General features: G+C 49.0%; 2 protein-coding genes across 3 annotated transcripts; both read right to left on the bottom strand.

Annotated features, from left to right (window-relative positions):
- Window positions 1–715: 715 nt before the first annotated feature.
- sanbr (SANT and BTB domain regulator of CSR) lies at window positions 716–9,201 on the bottom strand. Of its 2 annotated transcripts, XM_028422800.1 has the most exons (21): window positions 8,579–9,201; window positions 7,975–8,126; window positions 7,083–7,254; window positions 6,694–6,790; window positions 6,350–6,588; window positions 6,100–6,158; window positions 5,608–5,768; window positions 5,207–5,293; window positions 5,021–5,131; window positions 4,829–4,952; window positions 4,587–4,739; window positions 3,846–3,988; window positions 3,667–3,763; window positions 3,554–3,586; window positions 3,375–3,474; window positions 2,988–3,073; window positions 2,692–2,720; window positions 2,144–2,217; window positions 1,967–2,055; window positions 1,546–1,628; window positions 716–1,434 (listed from the first exon to the last, which is right to left on the bottom strand). In XM_028422800.1, the coding sequence occupies exons 2-21, from the start codon at window positions 8,122–8,124 to the stop codon at window positions 1,398–1,400; spliced, it is 2,124 nt and encodes a 707-aa protein (XP_028278601.1). In that variant the 5' UTR covers window positions 8,125–8,126; window positions 8,579–9,201; the 3' UTR covers window positions 716–1,397. The 2 variants fall into 2 exon arrangements, with proteins under 2 accessions (XP_028278601.1, XP_028278602.1); XM_028422801.1 differs by lacking the exon at window positions 3,554–3,586.
- Window positions 9,202–9,383: 182 nt separating this feature from the next.
- pex13 (peroxisomal biogenesis factor 13) lies at window positions 9,384–12,240 on the bottom strand. The gene is made up of 4 exons (XM_028422835.1): window positions 11,931–12,240; window positions 10,693–11,402; window positions 10,470–10,592; window positions 9,384–10,219 (listed from the first exon to the last, which is right to left on the bottom strand). Exons 1-4 carry the CDS (start codon window positions 12,002–12,004, stop codon window positions 9,876–9,878), a joined length of 1,251 nt encoding a protein of 416 aa, XP_028278636.1. The 5' UTR covers window positions 12,005–12,240; the 3' UTR covers window positions 9,384–9,875.
- Window positions 12,241–13,100: the final 860 nt, after the last annotated feature.

Below are 13,100 nucleotides of genomic sequence, written 5' to 3'. Positions count from 1 at the left end.
ACGTCATTTCATTCAGAGTCATTCTGCAGGAGAAGAAGTCGGCTGCTCCGGGCCCTGCTGTCCACACAGATGAGCCTCGCTCGCTCTCTCTCTCTCTCTCTCTGTGAGTGCAGTGCTGGAATTTACTGTCAAACATGTGTGAAGTTTGGAGGTGAGCAACCTCAGCCAGTCAGGCGCAGGCTGGTTAGATCTCGTTCTGTCTGGTCCGGGCTGGGGAGGTCCATTTACATATATTATCATTGCACCACACCAGGGGCAAGGGGGGGGGGGCTGACCTCCACTAAAGGAAAACTAGTCATTTGTTGTGCTGGCTCACTCACCCTGACCCTGAAAGGTCAGCAGATAAGACACAGAAGTGTCGTCTTTATTGGTCGTGACAGAGTTATGATGGATGTCTGAAAACATGCAGCTATTTGAAGACAGGCGGTGCAGGAATGATCCCCGACAGCACTCTGCCTTTTGATTAGCCTGCCACTCAGGGGCGTTATATAAACAAATCACAGCGCCATCTTCTGCAATGACAGGGTCTGAAACGAGCAGCAGCAGCAGCAGCAGATATGTGGCCCTGCAGCGACCCCTGCTGGGGGAACAAGGGGAGTGGCGGAGAGTCATGGCTGACTCACATGTGACCAGCAGCTACATGATAACAAATCATTTGTAAACTTTAAACTGAACTCAGGACATCAGGAAACACGATGAAGACTCTAGAAAGAAATGTGTTTGATATTTCAGCTGATTTATTGGATTATTGGGATTAAACGTTCAAATGAAAGTTCTGGTAGTTTCTGTTGGACCGTTCGGATGCTCCTCTGAGCCTTACAGTGGGACGCTGTAGTTTCCGTCAGGTGTAGCTCAGTCAGATCCTCTCAGCTCCGCTGCTGCTGCTGTCTCTTCCTGCTCCTGTAATAAGCCGCGTTCTCATCATGACGTTTGACATCATGACATCAGTGAACGCTGGGAAGAGGAGTCACTGTTTGACCTTTGACCCGAAGCGCATCGTCCAGTTCCTCATCATGAGTGCAGAGTCTGTTTAAGGTGCTGATGCTCTCAAACCTCAAAACTCTTCAAGCTCCTCCGGATGAACTCTCCTCTTCTCGTAGCGTGTGGAGGACTGAATGTGAGCGTCTGGCAGCAACAGACTCCCACATGGTCCCTGTGTGGTCCTGTTACAGGAATCTCTCCATCTGCCTCTGAAGAAACGCAGCGGTCAGCTGCTCTCAGAGGCGACGGAGGGGGCAGCTGATACGGTGATCTGTACGCAGTCACCTGAGCTAATCAGAGGGGGGGGCAGAATGATGGACGGAGGCGCGAGTGGAGGGGGGGGGGGGTGTTAGAATGAGTGGTGGTCATGCTGGAGGATCCTCCTCTCCATCAGGTTAAGAGTTCCCTCAGTTGTTTTACGTCGTTTTGATCTGAGCGTAACGCATTGTAGGTCTGTGGAGTAAGAGACGGAAGAAAACAGTCATTTACTGGACGAGGAGTGTGTGTGTGTGTGTGTGTGTGTGTGTGTTACTGTGTGTGTGTGTGTGACTCAGTAATGAGTACCTGGGTGTCTTCTCTGAGCTCTGTCTGGTCTGATAGGCACTCTTAAACTGTACGTCCAGTCTGGAGTAGATTCCCCCTGCAGGCTGTAACACGCGCGCGCACACACACACACACACACACACACACAATTTAAAATATGACAGCGAATTCTGCTCAAACAGGTTTCACTTCATTAAAATATGATTTATAATGCTAGCACCATGTTAGCACAGATAGATCTTTGTGCTGATGAATACAGCCGATATGTAAATATCAGGGTTAACCTACAGCTAACAGAACATCTGGACAGTTACTTTCAGAGGCCGGCCCACTTACTGGACAGGAAGCATGCAGCACTCCAGTCCATCGGCCTGCTGTGCGGCCTCACAGGGTGTGTAATGATAACAAAGTGTGTGTGCAGACTGATCCATCCAACCTGTACCTCTTTAGTGTCCTTGGATTTACTCTGCTCCTGGTCTCCAAACCTCATCTTAGTCAGGTATCCGATGATCTCCACCATGCGGCGCTGGTCTGGTTATAAATACAAAACACAAGTCACTGTATTGATAATGTATCAACAGTCACAGTATTCAGCCTGATGAAAGGCGCCCTCCTTTACCTTCCTCTCTCTGAGCATCCTGGTTGTAGCGCATGGAGCGAGAGCTGTCCCACTTACTCTTCTGGACGCTCACTCTGTAACACACACACACTTCATCAAACACTGACGACGTTTGGATCAGGTGGAGCCAACAACAGGACAAGAGACACAGTGGAGTCCATCTTGAGTCAGCATCATCTGTGCACCATGATCTATCACAGCCTGTGGGTGGATTAGAAGCAGTGAGGGCTGCTTCTACCGTCTGACAGGTGTGCTGCAGGACTTTTGTAAAGTAGATAGATAGATAGATACTTTATTGATCCCCGAGGGGAAGTTCAGGTAAGTGAGTGTGAGGCGAGTGCTTCTACCATCAGCTGATACAAGAACCTGAACAAAGTCTGTGTGAAAATACATCACTGTACCAGGCTGACTTTAACACCACCTGGAAGTTCAGGATGCAAAGAGGGCATCAGAGCACGGCAGCTGATCGCTTTATGAAGCAGAGTGCTGCGACGACTGAGGGGAGCACGGACTCTCCTGTGGAGCATGAATAAAGCCAGTTTACTCACGTGAAAGGAGTGCTGTCCCTGCTCTGCGGCTGATGGAGAGGAAAGCACACACAGGTCACACAGCTTCAAACACTGAAACAATATCTACACAGATTCAAACACTGAAATACTTCCAACAATATCTACGCTGCAAAAAAAAATTGACAGTGTGTAACCATGGTCTCTATAGGCAGCTGTGTGATTTTGTTTAACTGACTTATTTATGTAAATATTTCCATAATTCATGCAGTGGAAACAATGCGGAGCAGAGAGCACAGCTGTCTGTTTTTACTGGATGAATTATTAATGAGACTCACTTTCTCAGATTTTTCTCTGCGTTGGAAGTTTGGCGAGGACATTTGTTTTTTCAGAGGTCTGTGGGCCTTCTTGGCCTTCTTAGCAGCTGCAAACACACACAGAGCAGACACGGTGAGAGAGGCCTGGCGCCGCCTGCTGGCGGAGAAGAGAAGCTGCTTCACTCTTAAAACTGAAGTTAAAAATAGATGAGGCGATGGAAATGTGGAACAGTGCTATAAATAGAGGAGGCTTCAGTGTGTGTCCTCACTCTGCTTTGATCATGTGAACAGCGTTGGCTCAAACAGTCACAGTATGTGACCACATGTCACACTGATCCTCAGACCTGCAGCAGCACCCAGACGGTGGCTACAGATATGATTCCCACAAAAGCTACAAAGCCTCTGCACCTTGCTTCTTGGACTGCTCCTCTTCATCCCCCACCTCGTCCTCAGTGACCTCTGACCCCGTGGTGTACTCCTCATCCTCTGACAGGAGAGACTGCTGCCTCTGCAAGAACAAAGCTCATCACTTTCATGGAAACACAACTGAAGCAGATGTACTGAAGGAAACGAGGGACGCGTCCTACCAGCTGAAGACTCCAGTTTTTCAGAAGGGAAAACTGGTTGAAAACACAAAGTGGGTGAAGTGAGAAGTGACAGAATGGCAGAGAAGGACACAGAGGGACAGGGAGACACTCACAGTGCTGCCGTCTCCTCTCAGAGGTCCCAGCAGGGTCGGCTCCAAGAGGGCGTCGCAGTCCTGAACCTTTTCTGCAGCTGACAGACTCTCCTCAGAACTGACACACACACACACACACACACACACAGTGTTCCTAACATGTCCCCCTGTAGTATTTTGGCTGACAGACACACACTCACCTGCCAGAAGACGGCGTGCTGGACACACACACTGCGTCCCTGTGCAGCAGCAGGTCATTGAGGACTCTGGTCTGGGCTGAAGTCGCTTCGTCACAGGTCTCCTCATCTGGTACATTTACTATGTGGTCTCGCATCCTACAGCCCTGAAAAAACACCGAGAGTCCTGATGCAAAGGCTGCGACCAGATTAATGGTTGTCTGTGTGCGTGTCCGTGTGTGTGTGTGTGTGTGTGTCCGTGTCCATGTGTGTTTGTTTGAGTGTGTGTGTCCATGTGTGTGTCTGTCCGTGTCCATGTGTGTTTGTTTGAGTGTGTGTGTCCATGTGTGTGTCTGTCTGTGTCCATGTGTGTTTGTTTGAGTGTGTGTCCGTGTGTGTGTGTCTGTGTGTGTGCGTGTCTGTTTGAGTCTGTGTGTGTGTCCGTGTGTGTGTGTGTCTGTGTCCATGTGTGTTTGTTTGAGTGTGTGTGTCCGTGTGTGTGTCTGTGTGTGTGCGTGTCTGTTTGAGTCTGTGTGTGTGTGTGTGTCCGTGTGCGTGTCTGTGTGCGTCCGTGTCCGTGTGTGTGTGTCTGTCCGTGTCTGTGTATGTCTGTGTGTGTCCGTGTGCGTGCGTGTGCCTCTGTGTCCGTATGTGTGTCTGTCTGTGTCCATGTGTGTTTGTTTGAGTGTGTGTGTCTGTGTGTGTCTGTTTGAGTCTGTGTGTGTGTCCATGTGTGTCTGTTTGTGTCTGTGTGTGTGTTCACACCTTGGGTATCCCCGTGGGGTCGAAGCGGAGAACCCGCTGGTTGCAGCAGGGGTATATCCCGGCACCATGCCAGCCTCTCTCTGTGCCCATGCCGGGGTACAGCACGCTCTCTGGGTGGTAGCTGCAGTGGGTCAGCTCTGCACATACAAACACCTGCGCACACACACACACACACACACACACACAAGCATGAACACACCAAAGGAAAGTCTTCTCCTGGGGATGTGTGCAGCGTCTCTGACCTGTTGGCATCGGGAGCAGGTGAGGTAGTTGATGGTTCCCCAGATTCTCCAGTAGACTAAGACCCAGGACTTCAGCTCCTCGTACAGGCCTGGGATGTACTCGTGCACGTCCCAGCTCTTCTGCCTGCAAACACAGACAGCTGATGATCTGATGAGCAGACCAACACTGAGTGCATGCGTGTGTGTGTATACCTGGTGTGTGTGTAGATGATCTCCCCTCGAGCGTCGATGTTTATTTTCCCTGGGATGCAGGAAATCTTCCTCTCTGTGTCTTTGGTCAGCAGCTTAAGGCACAGACCGCACCTGAGAGGCCACACAAAGGAACACGATGCAGCTGCAGCTTCTAACGCCTCGAACAGGCCTGAGTCACAGGCTCACCTGTAAAGAGTGGAGGCGTTTCCCGGCGAATCTCTGCTCTGGTAGTCGGGGTCGAAGAGCCGCTCGATCTTCTTCTGAAACAGTTTGCTGTGAAGGTGAAAGGAAAGAAGCTGCTGAGGTTTTTATGCTGTCACTGAATGTGAGGATGACTCATCGCTGCAGCCCACAGGTCCTGCTGCAGCGCTCCACTTCAGCAGCATTTTCATCAAAGCTGTCATGACTCCTTCTTACAACCTGATTCCGACTGTTTCAGCATCTGATGTGCTGTGTATGTGGAGGATTTAGCGTGTGATGCTAACTTCCTGGTCGGCCTACAAAGCACGACATCACTGCTGCATCATATTAGATGTTAATGGGTTAAACCCGGTGACTGAAAGCGTCGTTGAAGTCGGTCCTGGTACCTCTTGAACTTGTCTTTTTTGTCCCGGATGTCGTCGGCTTCGTTGTGGTTGAAGAGCTCGGCGATGCGCGTGGCCAGGTTGCTGTTGATGCAGTTCATGTTGCAGGGCGTGGCCACGATGGCGCTCATGTGTTTGTGGCAGTACTGGATGCACTCCTCCACCTGAGCAGGCGATGACGGACACACACATCTGTCAGAGCTCTCACAGGGATGGTTACAGGTATTTTAAATGATGCTACGACTACTATTCAAACGTGACTTCGTGCAGATAATGCAAATAATGGTGAGAAAATCCACTACAAACGTTCTAAAGAACATCCATGCAGCATTAACTTAAAGCTCTACATGAAGGCCTTTTGTTTCTCCTGAATATTTACAAGCGGCTGTGTTTCAGGATACTTTGTGTTACTGCCGGATGTCAGCTGATTTTTAATCATATCTGAAAAACAAAAGGCCTGGAACACATCACCACACCGAGCGTCACAACACTTACTAACGTATCCATCTTCAAGAACTCGGAGGAGATCAGGATTGAGATCACATTGCTGGGCTCTGTAACCGACAAACACCACATGACCGACCGACACACAACACAGAACACACAGCCAGTGACCCACCGAACACACACACACCACCACAGATCGAGCACCATCCACGGATTTCACACGTGTCAGTGGGAGCTCGGGCATCGCCATGATGTGCTGTAACGTGTGATTATTATTGTTTCTGCGGAGGGGATTTACCGAGGCGGGGCTTGTCCTTGTTCCCCTCTCCTGCCGAGTTCCTCCTGACGTAGTTCATGAGCCAGTCAAAGATCTGCACGTCGCAGTGGACGGAGATGTCCACCTCCTCCCACCTCTGAGCGTCCACTGACAGATACTCAGCAAAGTAACGCATCTCTTTGACCAGGAGGTCTCTGGGACACGTGAAGTCCTGCTTCAGGTTCTTGGTCTCATCGCACACGTGGATGACCATGTTGGGACTGCACCAAAAACAAGTTTGATTCATATTCATCACTTCCTCAAAAGTCAGCGTGCATTTCCCTGAGCTGCGTTCAGAGACATATAAAAAGAACTCTCACACGTACTCTCGGGGTTTCTGAGGTCTGTCGTCCTCCTCTATGGAGACTCGCTTCTCTTTCTTCTCCACAGCTCCACTCCTCCCTGAGAGCGTCGACTTGGAGCCTGCAGACATCAGCAGAGGAAAAGACAAACACAATGGAGCCATCTATAGAAACAGCACCGCAGCTGTGAAGCTTTGCATCACAAGCAGCTGTGTTTTCTACGAGTCTGTGAATACTTCATTAATACTTTGCAGGGAAAAGGCGTCAGGGTGGAACTAGAAGTTCTCAAAGGGCTCGGAGCAGTGAATGGAAATAAAGGACATGAGTTCTTCGTCACATAAGGAGAAGCTGAGATACATTTGTGTGGCTGATATCAGTTTTTGTGAGTCTGTGACGGGACGTCACTCACTGACCTGTAAGCTTGCCGCTGCTCTGGCTGCCTCCTCTCTCCACCACGTCCCCGGTGTCCAGCAGAGTGGACAGGCCGTCTGAAGGGGAGGTGTCCTCCTCTGTCAGAGCGTTACACTGGTCGTCCACATGAGGAAACGCTCCGGTGCTCTTCAGCTCCTCAAACCGACGGGCGCACTGAGATTAAGATTAAGATTAAGATTAAGATTAAGAGCACATCAACACCTCATTAAAACAGAGACAGACGGATGGATGGATGGAGGTGTGGATGGATGGATGGATGGGTGGATGGATGAATGGATGGGTGGATGGATGGATGGATGGATGGATGGGTGGATGGATGGATGGATGGGTGGATGGATGGATGGATGGAGGTGTGGATGGATGGATGGGTGGATGGATGGGTGGATGGATGGATGGATGGGTGGATGGATGGAGGTGTGGATGGATGGATGGACAAATGGATGGATGGATGGAGGTGTGGATGGATGGATGGGTGGATGGATGGATGGATGGATGGATGGATGGAGGTGTGGATGGATGGATGGGTGGATGGATGGATGGATGGATGGATGGATGGATGGATGGATGGGTGGATGGATGGAGGTGTGGATGGATGGATGGGTGGATGGATGGATGGATGGATGGATGGATGGATGGATGGATGGGTGGATGGAGGTGTGGATGGATGGATGGATGGATGGATGGATGGGTGGATGGATGGATGGATGGATGGATGGATGGAGGTGTGGATGGATGGATGGACAAATGGATGGATGGATGGAGGTGTGGATGGATGGACGATGGGTGGACAAATGGATGGACAAATGGATGGATGGATGGACAAATGGATGGATGGATGGGCGGGTGGAGGTGTGGATGGGTGCGAGCAGTTACCTCCTTCGGGGTGAACCCTGGCACCAGCTTGGCCACGTTGTCCCAGTTGATGGGCTGGGGGACGCCCCACAGAGAGCCCAGCACCATGTCCAGCACCAGGACGTTGTTGTCGTATGGAAAGTTGTTGTTGTCGGAGCAGAAACGACTCATGTCTGCACAAAGAGGCAGGAAACGACAAAACCATCAACTACCGCCTGAGCTGCAGAGGATCAAACACTCTGATTTTATCATCTATACTTTGAGAGGTAATGTTTATATTTTACAGCTGAGATAACACGTGGTTTGAATTTAGTTAAAAACAATTACACACCAAATGCCTAAAGTCTGCTCACTAAAGCATATAATACAATAAAACAAACAATATATCCAGCACTATAAACTAAAACAAAAATAAGTCCTAAGCATATACACTGCACAGCACCTGATGTTTGCAGAGCTTTAATCTGAGTTCATCTGTGCATCATGATGCCCGGTGCCTGAGCTGGAAGGACGGACTGTGGGCAGGGATGCTGCCGCAGGCCCGGTCCCCCTGTCTGTCCGCCTCATCCGCTTTCAGGTCAAATTAAAGCAGCTAATTCTCCGCGACACACAAACACACGGGTACCTGCGGTGACTGCTGCTCCTCACGGGCGCCTCACACACTGAGCTGAGCAGGAAGACATCTTAGGTGGTGCATGGGTGGTGATGATGCTGCTGCTGATGCTGCTGCGTTCTTCTCCTGCCGGCTAACTGCATCCATTGCTAATGCTAGCTAACTTTGCGGGACGGGACAGGATCTGCTGCCTTCACGTACCCTCCGTAAACTCCAAAGACGTGCTCCAAGCAACACGTAATGGCCGCTAATACAACCGTCGCTCGTAAAATATCACCAGATGCGGGTTTCCTTCAAATGACTTCATGTGTCGACTCCTGTATAAATCCTACAGTCACCTTTCGCTGGTAAAATCTGTTGACTGGACCAGGTCCACCAAAAGCGGCCTTATTTCCTACAGCCCGGGAACGCAGCATTAGCTTCAATCGGCTAGCATAACTGCTAGGGAAGTAAGTGTCTACTTTGGTAATTTATAGATGTATTTAAAAGCCCGTTGAACTCTAGAATTGCTGCTAAAAGACAAATTCACCTAAAGAAACCCAAGCCGCCACTTCCTGGAAGAAACCGGACAAGTTAAAGCCTGTTTTTGTTTCCATCCGCAGCTGCAGCGCCGGCTCGTCTCCGGTGTCGCACTGCAGCAGGTTCAGCATCCTGTTGCCAGGAGACACCTGCTGTAAATCCACCGTGTCTGCCGTAAAACCTCAGAAACTGAATATAGTTGCATCAGAGAACATTAAACTCAACATACACACTTTATGATTCATCTGCTCCACCGCCAACTCCTGCTCAGTACACGGAAGGAACAACTGACACAACAGAATGTTTGAAAATATTTAATTTTCAAAATAATTATATTAAATACAGTATTTACAAAATTACCCTACTTATTGTTGAACATGTGCAAAATTAGCCCCTAAATATTTTGAACAAAGAACAGGACACAGAAGAGCCTTCAGGTCAAACACAGGTCACATGATCCAACAAAACACTTCTGTACACGCACAGTATACACACAGTATACACACAGTATACACACAGTATACACACAACCTTCTTTGTTGTTAAAGCCGACCGAAGGACTGTGAAGATAAATGTATAATGAGACATCAGGGAACATGTTAATGGGAACCATTTCTGGCCTTATCACAGAGTGTGTTTGATTTGAATCAGGAACTACTCTGTTCAGCAGTTCTTCATTAGGTCCATGGCGCTGCCCTGCAAATATCTACAGCTGACCTATTACTAGAGAAAAACATTAACCATCAGGTACTGACTGGGTTAGCCGTCAAGAATGAAATGCTCACGGACGTCACAGGTCGGTCTTGTCGATGTTCAGCACTGTGCTGGAGCTGGATGTTCCAGCTGGCATTTCCCGGTACACTGACTCCAGGAGCTCCTCTGAGGAGGCCGGCGCAGAGGCTGAAGTGAGGCCCGGGTAAAAGCCCTGGGCTGGAAGCGACTGTGGCTGCGCAGCCATGGCTGGTGGGGAGAACTGCTGCGTGTTTTCCTGCTGGACCTGAGCGAGCCGCTCCATCTCTGCGTGCTTACGGCCTCTCCTCTTGCCAAGAATCTTGACGTAGTTGGCCGGGATGAGCCCCGTGGTCTGACCATCCACGCTGGCCAGCAGCCAGCCACGCACCCTGGGCTGTTGCTCTAAACACAGGAGAGATTGAAGGTTGATTTGAAATCATCAAAATCTACAACTTTCTCTCTGTTGGGAGATTTTTGGGAGGATGCTAGAAAAGCAACAGTAGCATGAAAACGCTGAGGTGATTCATATATGACTATGAAGTGGAAACAGTCGCTGGATGGAATCAGCTGATGGGAAGCCCACTCAGTCTGACTGAATCCACACACTGAATCCCTTCTGCGTGGCGTCCAGCAGGCAGTGATGTGCTCTCACCTTTAGGAGCCAGGTTGAGCATGTCTCCAGCTCTCAAAGAAATCTCCTCCTCTGAAGTAGCTGAGAAGTCGTACTCTGCTCTGGCCACCACGTGGTCATCCTCTCCGCTGGCCCAATTAGTGGCTACACAAAAACAACACAAAGCACTTAATGCAGTTCAGAGTGAAGGACAAGGACAGGCTGTCAACATCCACAAACATGTATGAATGTGCGGATGTCTTACCATTATCCTCTGAGCTGGGGCTGGAGCTCAGCAGCTTCCAGATGAGGTAGGGTCCTCCCAGAACGACAGCAAAAAACAGAAAGATCGGCCAGGACTTAACGGCTTGATCCTCCATCCCTGCTCCACACCCTCTGGATGAACTTGTAGCCAAGGCATCACTTGTGCTGTCAGCCCACAAGTCTTCCACCTCAGTGTCTGACCTCCGCCCCAGCAGCCTTTGTAATCGTCTGTAGAGGTAACGCAACGTGCGCACCAGGGCGAATGCTGACAAAACCCGTGTAAGATGGGCACGCAGCCGTGTTAGGTGGTTGGCTACGTCCAGCACAGCACGGAAACTGTTATACACCGCAGAAAAGGTGGCGTCCAGCATCATGCTGACCGAAGCAAAGGCCTGGACGATGCTCTCGATGGACTGGAAGGCACCACGGCTGCTCTCCTCTGCCTGCTGCACAAAGCGGCTGGGGGCGACGTCCTCTGTGTGGGGGAAGCGGCTGTACCCACCCAGGCCGTAGCCCCCACCGCCATAGCTGTAAGGGCTGTACCCACCATATAAGGAGCTCCCATAGGGACTATAAGAGGAAGTGAAGGCGCTGTAGGATGGACGGTAGGACTGCTGGACGGGGCGAGGGGGCACGGGGGGCACCATCCTGGTCAGGACAGGTGGGCCAGCTGGAGCCGAGGGTCCCACAGCTGCTCCAAAGTCTGCAGACCTGTAGACAAGATGAGGAAGACACTGGAATTACAAAGGCCTAAGATAATATTTAAACATAGTCAAATATTTACCTACCTACAACCACGAGTTAAGGATGATGCCTCTTTGATAACATAAGCTCACATTTCTGCACATATGTCACAAACAAAGTAGCCAAGGTAGAGAAGGGCTGTTGAATATTTGTAAAAGACTCTGATCCGATGCCATGAATGATGTTTACATGTGTGTAAAAAGTGTACAGCGAGCAAAACAACAGCGCACATGACGCGGCCTTGTTGTGTTAGCTAGTTAGCTGTTTATTCGGCTGACGTTCTGTCATAAATCAGTCATTCTGAACCATTTTAATACGTTTAATACGAGCTGGTAACGACTCGTACCGCTTGACTAAAGTCCGCCGGAGACCGTTTATACATGACACTTCCTACTTGTGCAGCAACGTTAGCATTCGCTAGCTAGCTAGCTAGCTGCAAGCCAGCAAACACGAAACTTTAGCTCTTAAAGCAGCGACTCTGCTAACCGTGGTTACCTGTAGTTCACAGGCGCACTCATCGCCCCTGGGATCCGCCTCTCCCACGGCTTCTGTGGAGGCTGTGAGTCCATCGCCGAATATCTGTCCTCAAAGTAGAAATCGAGCGGAAGCCTTCCTGCAGCCCCGGGCCTGTTTGCTAACCCTGTTAGCTTCTAGTGCTCCTCGGAATTTTCTATTTCTTACTAAGCTTGAAACACCTATAAGTCACCTGAATACGCTTAATACATTTAAAATATAACAATCGCGTCCGCTCTTCACATATCACCTGAGTCACATCATCGTCTACGTGTAGGCACAGATTTTAACACATCATTACTGAAGACAGCGGATCTTCAGTTCAAATATTCCCGACAGACTCTAAAGGCATCACGATCACTGTCATGTCAGGCGATGCCAGACCACAATAATCGAAGATAACGAATAAATCACCAGAATTAATTCATAATTCTGCATATTTTTTATCAGAAAGTGTCAATAAACGTCACAGCTTATGTTCTTCTTGTTTGCAAACTTTTAAATACTTCCCAATTCCTCTCATGCGTTCACACGATCGATTAGTGCTGTCTGACGTGTGAAACCATCACATGCACGTTACACTTGTGTCCAACAGAGGGCGCTGTAGTGTATCAGAAAAGGCTGAAGGCTTCCATGCACGTTTACAACCATTAAACTGCTTCTTTGTTGTTCTTCCGTGTGAAACAGCAAAGATCAGATTATATTACTGATTAATACTATAGCTATTAATATTCATATGCTGCCTCAGAACAGAAACATTTTTATTAAATTCAATTAATTATCATTTGGACACATCTGTATGTGTAATTTCTTTTTTTATTTGTGTTCATGTAGCTGATGTTTATATATTTATATATATGAGTATAAAACGGTGTTGTATTTAATATATAATGTTATAATAGTCCCTCATGTGTGATATATCTATTCTTTCCTATTCTTCAGATCTGATAACAGCCTCCTCTTGTTCTCTGAATGTCCGTTCACAGAAATAGTCCTCATGTAATTCACACCTGTTTAAAATAGCTCGGCCGTTTCCTGCAGTCAGACCTCTGACAGCAGATGTGAGATGTGCTCACAGAACACATCCTAAAAATCAGAAATACCTCCTGATGTCAGTCTGCTGCTGATGAGTCAGCTCAGAAAGGTTCATGC

The sequence above is a fragment of the Parambassis ranga genome, chromosome 15 (genome assembly GCF_900634625.1).
Source record: "Parambassis ranga chromosome 15, fParRan2.1, whole genome shotgun sequence".
In the NCBI taxonomy this organism is placed as follows: Eukaryota; Metazoa; Chordata; class Actinopteri; family Ambassidae; genus Parambassis; species Parambassis ranga.
Note: the sequence above shows the minus strand (reverse complement) of the source record. Positions and strands in the feature narration are given on the sequence as shown.

Bases quoted from the DNA above. Each gene is read 5' to 3' on its own strand.
- sanbr (XM_028422800.1), bottom strand. From the start codon at position 8,124: ATGAGTCGTTTCTGCTCCGACAACAACAACTTTCCATACGACAACAAC. The intron at 6,589-6,693 runs GTACGTGTGAGA...TTTTTGGTGCAG, and splicing joins AGACCTCAGAAACCCCGAGA to TCCCAACATGGTCATCCACG. The intron at 3,074-3,374 runs GTGCAGAGGCTT...GTGTGTTTGCAG, and splicing joins GGAGCAGTCCAAGAAGCAAG to CTGCTAAGAAGGCCAAGAAG.
- pex13 (XM_028422835.1), bottom strand. From the start codon at position 12,004: ATGGACTCACAGCCTCCACAGAAGCCGTGGGAGAGGCGGATCCCAGGG. The intron at 10,593-10,692 runs GTAAGACATCCG...GTTTTTGTGTAG, and splicing joins CCCCAGCTCAGAGGATAATG to CCACTAATTGGGCCAGCGGA. The intron at 10,220-10,469 runs GTGAGAGCACAT...TCCTGTGTTTAG, and splicing joins GCTCAACCTGGCTCCTAAAG to AGCAACAGCCCAGGGTGCGT.